This window comes from Camelina sativa, chromosome 18 (assembly GCF_030686135.1).
Source record: "Camelina sativa cultivar CO46 ecotype springtype chromosome 18, ASM3068613v1".
NCBI classification, from domain to species: domain Eukaryota; kingdom Viridiplantae; phylum Streptophyta; class Magnoliopsida; order Brassicales; family Brassicaceae; genus Camelina; species Camelina sativa.
In genome coordinates this window covers 20,466,729-20,480,722 of record NC_141897.1, presented here as the reverse complement: position 1 = coordinate 20,480,722, position 13,994 = coordinate 20,466,729, and the positions used below count along the sequence as shown (strand labels likewise).

The 13,994-nt window shown below is 37.9% G+C and overlaps 3 protein-coding genes and 1 pseudogene across 5 annotated transcripts; 2 read left to right on the top strand and 2 right to left on the bottom strand.

Moving 5' to 3' along the window:
- Nucleotides 1-2,182: 2,182 nt before the first annotated feature.
- LOC147923101 (uncharacterized) lies at nt 2,183-3,838 on the bottom strand. Its single transcript, XM_087497912.1, has one exon. It carries the CDS (start codon nt 3,836-3,838, stop codon nt 2,183-2,185), a length of 1,656 nt encoding a protein of 551 aa, XP_087354038.1.
- An 805-nt stretch (nt 3,839-4,643) lies between these two features.
- On the top strand, nt 4,644-6,232 carry LOC104762240 (uncharacterized). The gene is made up of 6 exons (XM_010485491.3): nt 4,644-4,748; nt 4,892-4,950; nt 5,045-5,308; nt 5,422-5,572; nt 5,652-5,733; nt 5,826-6,232. Exons 1-6 carry the CDS (start codon nt 4,717-4,719, stop codon nt 6,024-6,026), a joined length of 789 nt encoding a protein of 262 aa, XP_010483793.2. The 5' UTR covers nt 4,644-4,716; the 3' UTR covers nt 6,027-6,232.
- A 2,052-nt stretch (nt 6,233-8,284) lies between these two features.
- Nucleotides 8,285-10,530, top strand: LOC104762238 (transcription factor PIF7). 2 transcript variants are annotated; one of them, XR_015588303.1, is made up of 7 exons: nt 8,285-8,476; nt 8,635-8,902; nt 9,043-9,463; nt 9,537-9,641; nt 9,702-9,762; nt 9,858-10,241; nt 10,323-10,530. XR_015588303.1 is itself a non-coding variant. In XM_010485489.3 (7 exons), coding segments are annotated over exons 2-7 (1,101 nt in total). In that variant the 5' UTR covers nt 8,285-8,476; nt 8,635-8,900; the 3' UTR covers nt 10,446-10,530. The 2 variants fall into 2 exon arrangements, 1 of the variants encoding a protein (XP_010483791.2); XM_010485489.3 differs by having other exon boundaries at nt 9,702-9,767.
- On the bottom strand, nt 10,505-12,965 carry LOC104762239 (uncharacterized; annotated as a pseudogene). Its single transcript, XR_015588302.1, has 2 exons — nt 12,828-12,965; nt 10,505-12,248 (listed from the first exon to the last, which is right to left on the bottom strand). The product of XR_015588302.1 is annotated as an uncharacterized LOC104762239 (transcript).
- Between the last annotated feature and the right edge of the window lie 1,029 nt (nt 12,966-13,994).

Here is a 13,994-nt window from a genome sequence, read left to right as displayed (position 1 = left end):
TTGTCTTGCCATCAAAGAACACCATGATGTCGTCTGCGAATGCCAAATGATATACAAGGGGACACAAAGCAGAAGGATGAGGACCAATCTTGTTTGCGCTGAAGTGTTGCGTTAGTAGCTGAGAGAACACCTCCATCGCCAGAACGAATAGGTAAGGCGAGAGAGGATCACCTTGGCGCAGTCCTCTTGCTCCTCGAAAGTACCCGCATAATTCACCATTTATGCAGGCTGAAAAACTTGTTGTAGATATACATTGATCGATTCGGGAGATGAATCTTGCGGGGAACCCCATTGTTGTAAGAGTGTTGATTAGGAAACCCCAATGGACTGAATCAAAGGCCTTCATAAGGTCTATTTTTAGCATGCCTCTTGGAGATATGTTCTTTTGGTTGAACCCCTGAACCAGCTCAGTTGCAAGCAGAACATTTTCAACCAGCAGTCTGCCCTGAATGAAAGCTGATTGGGAGTTTGAGATGAGATCAGGTAGAACCTTCTTCAAGTGATTGGCCAGTATCTTAGAGGCAATTTTGTAGAGGGTGTTACAACAAGCAATAGGTCGGAACTGAGTAATCCTTTGTGCGTTCGGGATCTTAGGGACAAGAGTCAAAATTGTTGCATTCCATTGTTTAAGCATCTTCCCCGTGTTGAGGAATTCAAGAACAGCCTCAACCACTGAGTTCCCTACCGTGTCCCATTGTGACGTGAGGAATTCGACATAAAAGCCATCCGGGCCCGGAGCTTTGTTCTTCGGCAACGAGAAGACAACACTACGGATTTCCTCAGGTGTGACATGGGTCGAAAGAGTTTGTATAGCGGCTGGAGAGCATCTTTGAGGAAGCAAATCAGCAATTTCTGAGACAGAGGCAGTAGTGAGTTGTGTCTGGTTGCCTAGAAGGTTCTCGTAGAAATCCACCACTAGAGACTGGATACCTTGCTTTGAGTCTACTACCTGATCATTATTATCAAGGAGGAGGATAATTTCATTGAAGCCCTGTCTAGTAATAATGGAGCGATGGAAGAATCTTGAGTTTGTATCCCCATCCTCCAACCAACAGATGCGTGATTTCTGTCTCAGGTAGGATTCCTCAGCTTTTGCAAGGAGGGACCAGGTTTTATGAGCCTCTTTCTCCTGGATGATCGATTCAGTGGAAGGTAGTCGCAGGAGTTCATTTTGGCAGTGAAGAAATTGAAGGTACGCCTCTTGAGTCCTTTTCTCTATCCCTGAGTAGGTGGTCTTACTAAACTCCCTTATCACAGATTTAAGAGCTTTCAGCTTTTTGGCAATAACAAACATTTTGGTTCCATCGAAAGCTAATGCATCCCACCAAAACTTGATGAGAGGGGCGAAATCAGGGTGCTGATTCAACATAACCAGGAATTTGAATGGCTTTTTCCGCTTTGGTGCATGACTGTCGAGGAATAAGCAGCAGGGGCTGTGATCTGAGAATGCAGGTTCCCCAAATACGGCTAAAGAGGAGGGAAATGCAGTGATCCATTCATCATTGACAAGAATCCTATCCAGCTTTTTGGCGATCAGCCCAACGGTATGTTTGTTTGTCCACGTGAGAGTGTTACCACAGTAGGGGAGATCCGCTAATGAGGAGATACTTAGACATTGTTCGAGGGCACGCATACCCGGAGTAGTGAGGTTTGCATCTTGCGAGGAGTGCTCATGTGGAAACAGCGTTTGATTGAAATCCCCTAGAACAGTCCAGGGAATAGCAGGGTTAGCAGTTGCAGTGTCAACGATTTCCTCCCATAGATCCTTCCTGGCAGAGGCACAAGTAGATGAGGCATAGACTATAGAGACAAGAATGTTGTGAGAGACAAAAGGCAGCTTAATCTGACAAGTGATCATCTGCATAGATTTGCGGATAACAGTAACTTGAACAGAAGGGTGCCAGACAATCCATATCCTCCCAAGTTCTGAGAACTCATAGTTATTTACAAAGGACCAGCCTGGAAGTACGCTAGTTACTATAGCTTGCGCGTTCAGGGGACTTACATGGGTTTCAAGAATCCCACCAAAAAGCGGCTTGTGTAGTTTCAGCCATTTCCGAATGCTTTTCCGCTTTACATGGTCATTAAGACCACTTACATTCCAACAAAAAATATCCATAAATGGATATGGGGGTTAGAGGTTTATGGGACCTCTGGCCCTTGCCTTACGCAGCTTTTGCCTCTACATCCGTTTGGACACAACCTTTAGAAAACGGTCCTCGTCCGGTTCAGGGTTGTCATCGTCCTCGGATAGGTTGTCAGAGCTGTCAGATTTGATTTGAGAGGGATCATTAGCAGTTTCATCGTCCTTCGGTGATAGATGAGAGAACAGGTTATCCCTCAAGTCAATGCAAAGTTGCCCTTCATCAAGCCGCAAAGTACTACGCGGGGTAGAGTGTCCTACCACTGAGGGTGCTGGGAGGGTGATATGATGTTTGTTCCCCGTACTTGAGGTAGCATTGGTTGCCGCAGGGAAGTTTGTACCCGTCGGTACAGCAGAGTCCAGCGGAGAGGATGCTGTAATAAGTGGTTGAGTAGATTGTGGTGAGGGGAGAGCCTGGTGTTGTCCTTGTGTAGGTGCAGGAGGATTTGTACCAACGATAGGTAGTTGGCTAGCAATAGGTTGTTTCCCCTGTCGCTTGTCTTTCTTCACCCTAGGACAGTCTGCAGTGAGATGTTTGACTGAGCCACAAGTGGTGCATGTAGCAGGCGCTTTGGAGCAGCGAGATACAGTATGGCCTACCTGTTTGCAATGGCTACAGAGAGAGGGCAACCAGGGACTAGAAACTTGTATCCGTTTTATCAGCCCGGATTCAAAACAAGCATTTACTGCCTCAGGGAGTAGTATTCTCGGGTCAATGACAGTATAGACCTTGGCTACTTCAACGTTGATCAGATTCTCAGTATGCGGGTGGAGGCAAACAGGATGCCCGACGAGTCGTGCTATGTGCTCAAGGCCCTCACGATTGAAAAATTGCAAAGGGACACCCACAAATTCAAGCCATACCGGGACCATGGACAGCTCTGGTTTTGTTGTTTGGATTTCCGGAGACCATTTGGCTACAAACATTGATTGACCGTCAATTTGCCAAAGGCTTTGGCTCAGAATTCGTCGACGGGCATTTGGGCATGGGACTCTAAAGAGGAACGAGTTACCTTCCATTTTGGAGACTGAGATATCTTTTCTCTGGCGACTCCAAATACCATTAACAATAGCTTGAACTGCACCACGAGAAGGAGGATCTTCATAGAACTGACCTAGGATAAAGCTATCCCAAGCTTTCTTGTTCCTTTCAATGACGGAGTTTGGAATTGTCACACAGGCTTCACCGGAGTCAAGGGTGAATGGGGTACCTTTCTTCTCCAGCTTGATTTGGTTACCATTGACGAGGTTCTTCCAAGGAGAGTCAGCCCCTTGCATGCTTTGCTTGACAGGTGGAAGAGGAAACGTTGTGGTCGCTACAACCGGCGGTAAACCAAGGGGTGGGGTTCCGCTAGTCAGTTCGTGACTGGTGCCAGTGGTTTTCGCCAACAGGTTGACTGCCGGAACTGGAGCAGTAGAGGTAGGGTTTTCGGTAGTCAGTGCCGCCGCCGCAGGGACCAGAACAAGGTTTTCGGTAGCCAGTGCCGCCGCCGCAGGAGGTGCGCTGGGTACAGATTCTACTGGGTTAGCCGATGTCTTGTTGGACTCAGGTAACTTCTCAGATCTAGGAAGAGAGGAATAGCAGCCAGCTGATTTCGACGAATCAGGCGGTGCTATAGATGGATTTGGTAAGAGAGAATTGGCAGGTCCAGTGGGGAGACTGCGAGGAGGTGATTTGGGTTTCTTTTTGGCCATGGCGGCCGGAGGGAACCAACGTCGAGATCGGCGAAGGTGAAGAAGGAACGAAAATGGTCGCGTAATTTGAGAGAGTAAAAAAGAGGGGCGCGTGGGCGTGTGAACTTTTTTCTTTCTTCAAGGAAAAAAGAAAAGAAAAAGCTATTGCGCAGCACAAATCTAAATGAAACCTGTTAATCGGATGCATTTATCTGATATTTAGCAAGAGGTTTAAACTTAATGATATTTTACAGTTTACAAGTTCAACGCAAACTGTGACAACATCTCGGCAAGATCCGGTAATAAGTTCTACAATAAGTATCCAAGGAGAAGCTTCACGAAGATACTTCTTGGGCCTTTCAGCATCTTGCAAGCCCAGCTAGAAACCCAGCTTTCACCTCATTAGCAATCTCCGGTTTAATTTAACCTGAACCAGACAACGATTGAGAGAGTAATTAGTTAAACTGAAGTCAAAAACCTTAAAACGAAAGTCAACATTAACCATTCTATCACGAAACAGTATTGTAATAAAACCATTTTATTAGTGCATAATACTATATTGTATGGTGATAATAAAAAGAAACGTTCTAGTATAATTATTTGAAAGATGTATGATAAAAACAACTACAATTTTTTAGTACTAAAAGAAACCGTTACGTTGGTTTTATATAGTTATAAGTATGTGACTAAATATGTACATGAAGATTAGCATATAAGAATCACATGTTTTGATACTTGGCATGTTCCTGTACAGTGGAATAAGAATTTGGAGCTTATTTATTTATTATTGCTTGAAGAAAAAATTACCACATTTCCTCCTCCTCGTGGTATTCAAGGTGAATATAAGAACAAACATGTGAAGCCCAACTATATTGGAGTCTCTTAATTGGGAAAATCAAATGGATAATTTGGTTAAGCAAAGAAGACGAAGGTACACGTCCAAAATCTCTCTCTCTTTTTTATTTTCTTTGGATTAATTATGTTATTTTTAAAATTAAATTTAACCGAAAAACAAAAAACATTATATGCCCTAAAAATTTTGTGAAATAATTTTTACTTTTTAATCTTTTGTAGGGTCTCAATTTCTGAGAAGAAACAGTCGGATTTTTTAATATCAGAATTGGACATAACTGGTAATTTTCACTTGTTTACCATTTGTTTCAATCTTCTAATATAAAGATTTTGGATGTAAAATAAATTTTTGCTTTCTTCAATATCAAATTGAAGATTACCCAGCATTAAACTGGCTGAAAAATCAATCATACTGGTATGAGAAAAATGACTACTACAACGAGAAAGAAAGTGAATTCGCAGTTTCTGTTGCGGCTGCTGCATTCGTCATTAGATCAATGGAAGAAGTTGATAAACAAGAAGCAAAGAGAAAAAGAGAGGAAATCAAGAAATTACGAACAAAGAAAACAAATCCGGTTGTAACTAATACCAAAGAAAAGAGGTTAAGCAAATCATACACTCAAGAGGTGCAAATTGGAGGTAATTAATACAACTAATTAGCTAATTTGGTTTACTACTATTTTTGATATCAAATTACATTGAAACGATATCACCCAATACTATTAAGTTATTGATAGTTTTTTTTTCTGCAGAAGAGAGTTTCAAAAAAAAATTGTTAGAGTACCTACCAGAAAACCGTCGGGCAAAAGAGATGGATTCATCCTCCAAAACATCAGGACTTGCTTTAGCGCCAAGTAAAGTAGATTCTTGGGAAAACACTCAAATTAAGAAAATAAGATTAAGGTAAAATTTTGTTCAGTTATTAATATTCAAAGTATATGTACATTTTATCAATTTTTTAGACAATAAACTTTGTTTGAAGGTATGAGAAAATGAAAGCTGAAATTGTGGGTTGGGAAAATGAGAGAAAATTAGCAGCTAATCGGAGAATGGAGAAAAGAAAGGTTATTCTCTATCAAATGACTAATTAATCAACTTTTTATTGTATTTATTCAAACGACTAATATACTATTTTATTTTACATGTGGTGAAAAAGATTGAATTGGAGAAGAGAAAATATATAAACAATCAGCATTATAAGTCAAAATTAGCAAGGATTCAACTAATTGCTGATGGTGCCAAGAAACAGCTTGAGGAGAAGAAGAGGAGCAAAGAAGCTCAAGTTCATGAAAAAGTCAAGAAAATGCATCGAACGGGCAAAGTTCCTACAAATTATTTCTGCCTTCGTTGTTACTAAAATCAAATGATTTCTGTCAATGAATTAATTTATATGTGTAGCTATTTATGAAATAAAATTTGAGTAACTCAAATCATAAATAAAAACAAAGTACCCATAATTATGAATGTCTTTGGTATATAGCATACCATGCACAATATTGCTGTTTTCTTCTTATCTCTCGAACTAATTCCTAACATTTGGTATATAGATGTGATTGTTGATGTTTACACACGCTCTCTACCCTATTTCACACATGAAATGTATCATACTAAGACAAGTAAACACTAAAAAGGGACCAAAAAGGATTTTGATAGATTGATAAACTCTATTAATTAAATTTACTATGTGCTCTACAAAGGAAAATGAGGCATTCTTCTGTCCAGCCAAGTTTCTCCATTGGTAAGTCAGTAGCAGCAACTGCTATATGTGGTGGCCAGGACCACTCGCATTTACTATTCTCTCTTCTTTTTTTAAAAAAAACTTGCAAAATATATTTTGTCGTTGTACAATTTTCTCTATCAATAGATTTTTGAAGATTTTAATTTTTATTAGTAACTATAATATATGGATGCGTGAAGAGTTAGGCTGCAAATGGTTGCTTAAAATTGAAAGAATTGAATCTTTTAAGTTAAACAAAATTGGGCTGAATAATATTCAACCCATTTATCTCCAAAATAGTGGTTGAGCAAGTTGAACATTTTTGTAGTAGGATTAGTTTATTTTTCAACTTTTTAGGTTGAATGGGTTGAATAATTATTTTAAACTTCTTCAACCTCTTCCATTCAAATAGTGAAATTTGGTTGAATAATTTTTTTCAACTTCTTTAACCTTTTTAATTGTGCAACCATTTGCACCATTAGTTTTACCCATCCAAAAGGATGGATCCCGCGTTCCATGATGGAGATAATGACTGCATATAAATATAACGCATTATTATATTATAGATATCTCATAATTAATTACATCATTTGACAAAGATTTTATAAAAGCTATCTCTCTCTCACTTTGTTGATTACTTGTGTGTGTTCTTGACAGACTCAAGACATATAGAAGCTTGAAATGAAAGAAACGTAACACATGGATACTTTTGCTCTTTTGCAGGACGACAGGTTACGAACTTTGCTAAAACCCATAATCTCCACACATTCAAATATAAAAAGAACAATGAATCTAATTCATATAGTACTAGAGACTTTGAACATCAAAAAGAAAAAGAAAAAAAAAGATTATTATTGAACAGATAAACTCTGAGGAGCGTTAGGATTCGCTGTCAAGAATCTAATGCGAGAACTTGATTGGCTGATGAACTTCACAGATAAACAATATTGGGTCCCAAATAACCATCCAATAATATATATCCACGTGTGAGAACTTCTACATCAGTTTGAAGCTGTCGGCCGTATAGCTCGAGCGGGTGGGTGAAATCACTTAAGATTCTGATGTGACATCAAATGATTGGGAAATCTCTCATTGCAAAAGGGTGATCTCGTATTTATCCATTTCACTAGACTTTATAATTTTCATATGTATATATTCTTTTTCTTTTTTTCTTTTGTACTCAACATCATATATTTCATTCATATCAACTTGTACCACCACAAAGGCTTATAAGCCTCTCAAGTCTCAACTAGGTTGTAGCCAGTCTGATACACAAGTACACTTAACCCAATGATTGAAAAAAAGTTGAGACAGATCAATCCATTTTTACCCAGGGGCGGATACAGACAAATATTTAGTATGGGGCACTAATAAGATTAATAATTAAATTAGAGGGTATATAAATAAATATTATACTATTTATTCAAGGAAAATAAAAAAATAGAGTGGGGCACGTGCCACACCCACGGTCAACGTGCGTCCGCCACTGTTTTTACCTATTTACAAAACTACCTAGACAGCTAGGTATTATTATCAGGTAATTTTTAGACCGATGCACATGAGGTCCTATATTCGAAATTAAATAAGTGAAGCTCTATTTTTCAAAGTATATAAGACTATTTTAAATAACAATAGAAACAAGAATTGCCAAGAAATCAAAAATTGGAAAATATAATACGACTTAGAAACCGGAAATAGAATCTATTGTTATTGATATATGTGGTCAAAATCCGAGAAGTGAGAACATATTGATTTATTCCTCGCAACTTGCATCAAATATCTAGTGGATGCATCAACCTCACATCTCACTCTCATTTTTGACATTCGAATACCATACTATAGTTTCGGATTCTAACGTGTTTACTCCAATAAATATGTATCTTGTTTTCTATTTTTTAATGCGTCTCTATGTATATGTATTTGAGACCTATATATTTCAACTTCGTTTATATTATAACGATGAAACTGACATTTTTTTTCTACACTAATAACGAAAATCTATTATTAGAAATGCGTCTGTTTCTAAATCGGTGAATCACACGCTTTGCTTTCTTCCGAGTAGTCAATGCATGCAATGGAGAGATTTCAATGTGAGTCGGTTGAAACTAAAATGACGTAAATGCCCTTAATTATTAGTATGTTTTTTTGGCAATAGAGAGAGGATTCTGGACTTGAGGGGCAAAACACAAACAATCCTTTGCCACACATATGTGCTCCGTCCACATAAAAACCATTTGACGTTTTGCAGGGACCATTTTTAGAGAGGGAGGAGACAAGAAGAGAGAGAGAGAGTGAGGCTCTTTATTATAACATCAATATGGATCAAAGACAGATACAATGCATGAGTTGTCGCTGTGATTGTGGAGAGTTTGCAAACAAAGAAGAAACAAGATTGCAACATTTTCAAGCAAAGAAGAAGGAGAGAAGAAGAAGAGCCAAAAAGGGAAGAACATAAAAAAAAAAAAAAAGCTTATTGTCAGTTTATTCTTTGCAAACGTGCGGTCTAAGTAACACATGTACACCTCTCTGTTTCTGATAAAGAACTCTCATCTGTATTTGTTTCTACCAAAAAGAGACTTCTGTCTCTTACTCTCTCTCTCTCTCTCTCTCTCTTTCTCTCTTAACACAAAAACAATTTTCTTTTTTGGTGACTCAGGTCGAATTACGGAGTGAAAGAGCTCACATGGGAAAATGGGCAATTAACCGTTCATGGTCTAGGCGAAGAAGTCGAACCAACCACCTCGAATGACCCTATATGGTCCCAAAGTCTCAATGGGTTTGAGACTTTGGAGTCTGTGGTTCATCAAGCGGCTCTACAGCAGCCAAGCAAGCTGCAGCTGCAGAGTCCAAATGGTCCAAACCACAATCACGAGAGCAAAGACGGATCTTGTTCAAGAAAACGCGGTTATCCCCAAGAAATGGACCGTTGGTTTGCTGTTCAAGAAGAAAGCCATAGAGTTGGTCACAGCGTGACTGCAAGTGCGAGTGGTACCAATATATCTTGGGCGTCTTTTGAATCTGGTCGGAGTTTGAAGACAGCTAGAACCAGCGACAGAGACTACGTCCGCTCTGGATCGGTAAGAACTATCAAAAAGTTTTTTTTGGAAAGATGACTAAAGGATTAACCAAAAGAGGATTATATATATACAGGAAACTCAAGATACTGAAGGAGATGAACAAGAGACAAGAGGAGACGCAGGGAGATCTAATGGACGAAGGGGACGAGCAGCAGCTATTCACAACGAATCTGAAAGGGTAATAAAACAATTACACAACTTTTCTAGAAAAGCAATACTGACACTTAGTTTGATGCAGAGACGGCGTGATAGGATAAACCAGAGGATGAGAACACTTCAGAAGCTGCTTCCTACTGCAAGTAAGGTAAATCTATATCCTAGAAGAAACTACTTTTAAAGTTTAAGAATTTTTCTATGTCTAAAACAGTTTCTATGAGTTATATGGATATTTCAGGCGGATAAAGTATCAATCTTGGATGACGTAATCGAACACCTGAAACAGCTACAAGCACAAGTTCAGTTTATGAGCCTAAGAGCCAATTTGCCACAACAGATGATGATTCCACAACTACCTCCACCACAATCAGTTCTCAGCATCCAACAGCAACAGCAACAGCAGCAACAACAACAACAACAACAACAGCAACAGTTCCAGATGTCGTTGCTTGCAACAATGGCACGAATGGGAATGGGAGGCGGTGGAAATTCTTACGGAGGTTTAGTTCCTCCTCCTCCTCCTCCTCCTCCACCATTGATGGTCCCTACTATGGCTAACAGAGACTGCACCAACGGTTCTTCAACCGGTTTAACTGATCCTTACAGCGCCTTTTTCGCACAGGTAAAACCTTCTTTAAGTACTGTTTCCGAGAAAGGCTATACAAATCTTGAGCTCACTGTTGTTGTGGCTATGATGATGCAGACAATGAATATGGATCTCTACAATAAAATGGCTGCAGCGATCTATAGACAACAGTCTGATCAGACTACAAAGGTAAATACCGGCATGCCTTCAAGTTCTTTGAATCACGAGAAAAGAGATTAGTCTAGCTATATACTTCTTGTAAGATTTGTTGTATCGTGATTGTAAAAAACTGTTTTGAGTATGCAGAAAAAAAGACTTGCAAAAATATAAACTTGAAAGCTTTACAACTTCATCATCGTCTGATATCAATATCAATAATGGTCAAAGTGCATAATAAACTCTTTTGCTATTTTTAGGACAGTAACAAGAATATTATTCTGTCTCTCTAAAATAAAAATACCTGTTCTCTTTTTAGTATTGAATGTTAATAGATCATTATGCACAAATAGAAAAATTTGTCTTCTTTCTTTCACTCTTCGGAAACCAAAGGTCTAACCTTAGACGCAGATGTTGTGGCCTTGGTTTGACTTTTTGTGAGATGTCTTATAAGTGTCCTGAAGAGAGATAACAGTTTCAAAAGCACCTATGAGAGCTTTCACTTTGTTCTTCCTCACCTTTATGAGCTTATTCACTGTCTCTTCAATCACATTGTTAAACAATGTCACCATTTTCTTCTTCCCTTCTACTTTCCGATGCCTCAGAACAACCTTCTCACGTTTACTACTTTCACAAGATTCGTTCTTCGTCTCAACACCCAATCTTTTATCTTTAAGACTCTTCTTCTTTCCTTCGGTTTGTGTTTTCAGCTCCTGCACAACCCTCTTTTTGAACTTGGTCCATTTAGGAGAAGAATCTTCGGATTTAGGCTCAAGAACCTTTCCTTTCTTGAAAGTCAGCTGTTGAGCTAGAGTCACCTTTACTCCTGTCTTCTTAACCCTAATCTTCTTCTCTGTTTTTGGATTTGCTTTAAGGTCTGCAGAACCAGTTTCTTTTTTCTTAGTAATCAAACCAGTACTGATCGTGCCAGGAATCTGTTTAGTAGGACTAGAACCACGTTTAGGAGTAGTCAAGCTTTTATTTCCACTTCCCATGGTTTTCTTCTCACTCTGAACACCTTTGACGCTAGACTCAACAACACACACAGTCTTCTCTTTTACATCTTCACTGTTAACTGCCTGTGTCTTTGCCTTCTCCATATTCTTTGGAGCAGAAACCTTAGAACTTCCAGCGCCACTGACCTTTGAAACCTTCACCATAGCAGCATTCGACTTCTCATTTCTCAAGCCAGGAACCTTTTTAACAACAGAAGATGAACCACCACTCAGAGTACTCTCGGTTTCTTTATTTCTCCGAGCTCTATCACTGCTTTTAACGCTCGAACCATCAACTGATCTCGCAAGGTCACTACCATCTTTGGAGCTAGATTCTGAATTCCCAGAAGCACATGGTTTTCTTTTCACAGCCAATGTATCTCTTTTTGCAGCCACAGAACTCTCAGGTTTGGTACCAGGAATCTGCCTACTCACACTTCCCAACGACTTCCTTGTCAAACTTGAAGTCTCAACTTTGATCACATCATCTGAGCCTTCAACACTCTTTATCCTAACCATCTTCCACGGTTTCACAGCATCATCTTGATGATCAAACCTCTTCCCATGTTTACATAAATCATGAATCGAACTCACACGATGGTTCCCACGATAACGAGACTGAACCTGCGGTTTACTTGGTCGTGTGCCTATTGTTCCAGTCGAGTAGCGTCTCATAGTAGCACCTTGTGGCTTAGTTACTTCATTGATCACTGGTATAATTTCTTCTTGATCCTTGGATATTACAGATGCAACATCTTCCACATTCCCCACATCCGTTACATGTAACGTTTCCACAGAAACCTCTTCAGACATATCCGGAGTATTTGTATCCCAAGAATTCCCAATCTCTTTGACCTCTGAAGTATTCTCCTCAGCCATTGTCAAACAAAACCTGTTCAGGAAACCGAGAGCAGTACCAAAAAAAAAAAGATCAAATCAAATGTAAGAATGATTGATTATGAACAGACGAAGAGAAACAGGCAAAAAATCACACAGAACATATTCAGATGAACAAAAGGGATACTTTGTGCCCTATTACCTATTCTGATCAGATTGTGGAATTTGACATCATAAAGAACCAAATCTCTAGAAAAATAAAAATCTACCAATTTAGATGACTCAACAGTCTACTAATTCAAAGAAGGAGAACATATGTTGACCTCCAAGAGTCTCAATCAAATTAATATATGCGATTTTTTTCATCGTTTGATCATCATAATCAATCACATCATTACCTAAACCACAAAATTGAAACTTGATCATGACGCATTACGAAAATTAATCACTTCTTGTGTATGTATACAAAACAATTAAAAGTTTTGAATTCTGATCGGACAATGACCTAATTCTACAGTAGTAACGCAATAACTACTCCACACGTTTAATTAAAAACCCTACCAAACAGTTTCAAATTCAAAACCTAAACAAAACGTATATCAAAAGAAATCAAGAAATCTAGAGAAATTGATACCTTTAGATTTGCTTCCTTCCTTACTTTATTATTCTCAGAAAATTACAACTGCAGAAGAAAGAAGAAGACCAAGAAATCGGAATAATGAGAGAAATTTTGTGTAATGTATATATATGAGAGAAAGAAGCTTGCTTGAAGTTTTTGTTAAGTTGGAAACAAATAAAGAAGAAAGAAGAGAAAAGGGTAGAGAGATTTGATTGTTAGGAAAAAGGAAACACGCATAAAACACAACCAAAACCAGAGAGGAGAGGGAAGAAATCTTCTTCTTGTGCACAAAGTCTTGTGAGAGAGAGAGGGAGATGTCTGATTTTTTTATATATTGTCTCTCTTATTTTATTTACGTTACTTTTGGCTCGATTTATTATTTAATGTTTTCTTATATTTATCTAGTTTCTAATTTGACGAAAAAAAAAAATTCTAGTTTCTAATTTACTTAGATTTGATGCTACCAAAAACGAATCAGTGTTATTTGAAATTATCATTAATCTCTCTATATACACAGTATTCTCCCATAAAAATAATTGGAAAAATGCATGAATATTTCTAAAAAAGTAGATCTCTTTCTTAGCATATAAGTGTTTTCGGTGAAAGGTAAATATAATTTTTTTTTTTTTTGGCACAAAGGATATTTGACAATTTCATATAAATTAATATTTGTTAAAGAAAAGAAAGGAAAAGAAATCACTGCTAATTCTCATAACTGTGATTAACCCTACAACGAACGGCGGATATTTTCAAGTTAAAGCACAAATATATATAAGTTCATGATTTTGTGCTTTTACAAACTTGTATCTGACTTTAATTCATTTTTTTTTTGTATTTTTCTTTTGACATTAACTTGGTCTTTTTTTTTTCATTTTCTTTTGTTTTCTTTTTGTGGACAAAAAAAAACTTAATCTTTAGATTATTGTATGATTTATTGAAAAATATAAGATCAAGGTGTTGTTGACCCAGGAACAATAATACTCCTTCTGTTCCTAATATATTGATATTTTTGACATTATCACACATATTACGAAAAAATTTAAATTTTAATCATAAATTATTTTATAGTTATTTTTTACTAGATAGAGAAAATAGAAAACACTAGATAAATGTCATGTGGGAAAAAAGCATAGAGTAGAAAAAATCATTTTAGCTTGTTTATCTACAAAATCAATAATTGGA

What these genes read in the sequence shown, in the direction of transcription:
- LOC147923101 (XM_087497912.1), bottom strand. Translation starts at nt 3,838, where the DNA reads ATGGCCAAAAAGAAACCCAAATCACCTCCTCGCAGTCTCCCCACTGGA.
- LOC104762240 (XM_010485491.3), top strand. Translation starts at nt 4,717, where the DNA reads ATGGATAATTTGGTTAAGCAAAGAAGACGAAG. An exon ending in GTTAAGCAAAGAAGACGAAG is followed by an intron (nt 4,749 to 4,891) that starts GTACACGTCCAA and finishes AATCTTTTGTAG; the next exon opens with GGTCTCAATTTCTGAGAAGA. An exon ending in GGAGAATGGAGAAAAGAAAG is followed by an intron (nt 5,734 to 5,825) that starts GTTATTCTCTAT and finishes GTGGTGAAAAAG; the next exon opens with ATTGAATTGGAGAAGAGAAA.
- LOC104762238 (XM_010485489.3), top strand. An exon ending in TTCACAACGAATCTGAAAGG is followed by an intron (nt 9,642 to 9,701) that starts GTAATAAAACAA and finishes AGTTTGATGCAG; the next exon opens with AGACGGCGTGATAGGATAAA. An exon ending in ACAGCGCCTTTTTCGCACAG is followed by an intron (nt 10,242 to 10,322) that starts GTAAAACCTTCT and finishes ATGATGATGCAG; the next exon opens with ACAATGAATATGGATCTCTA.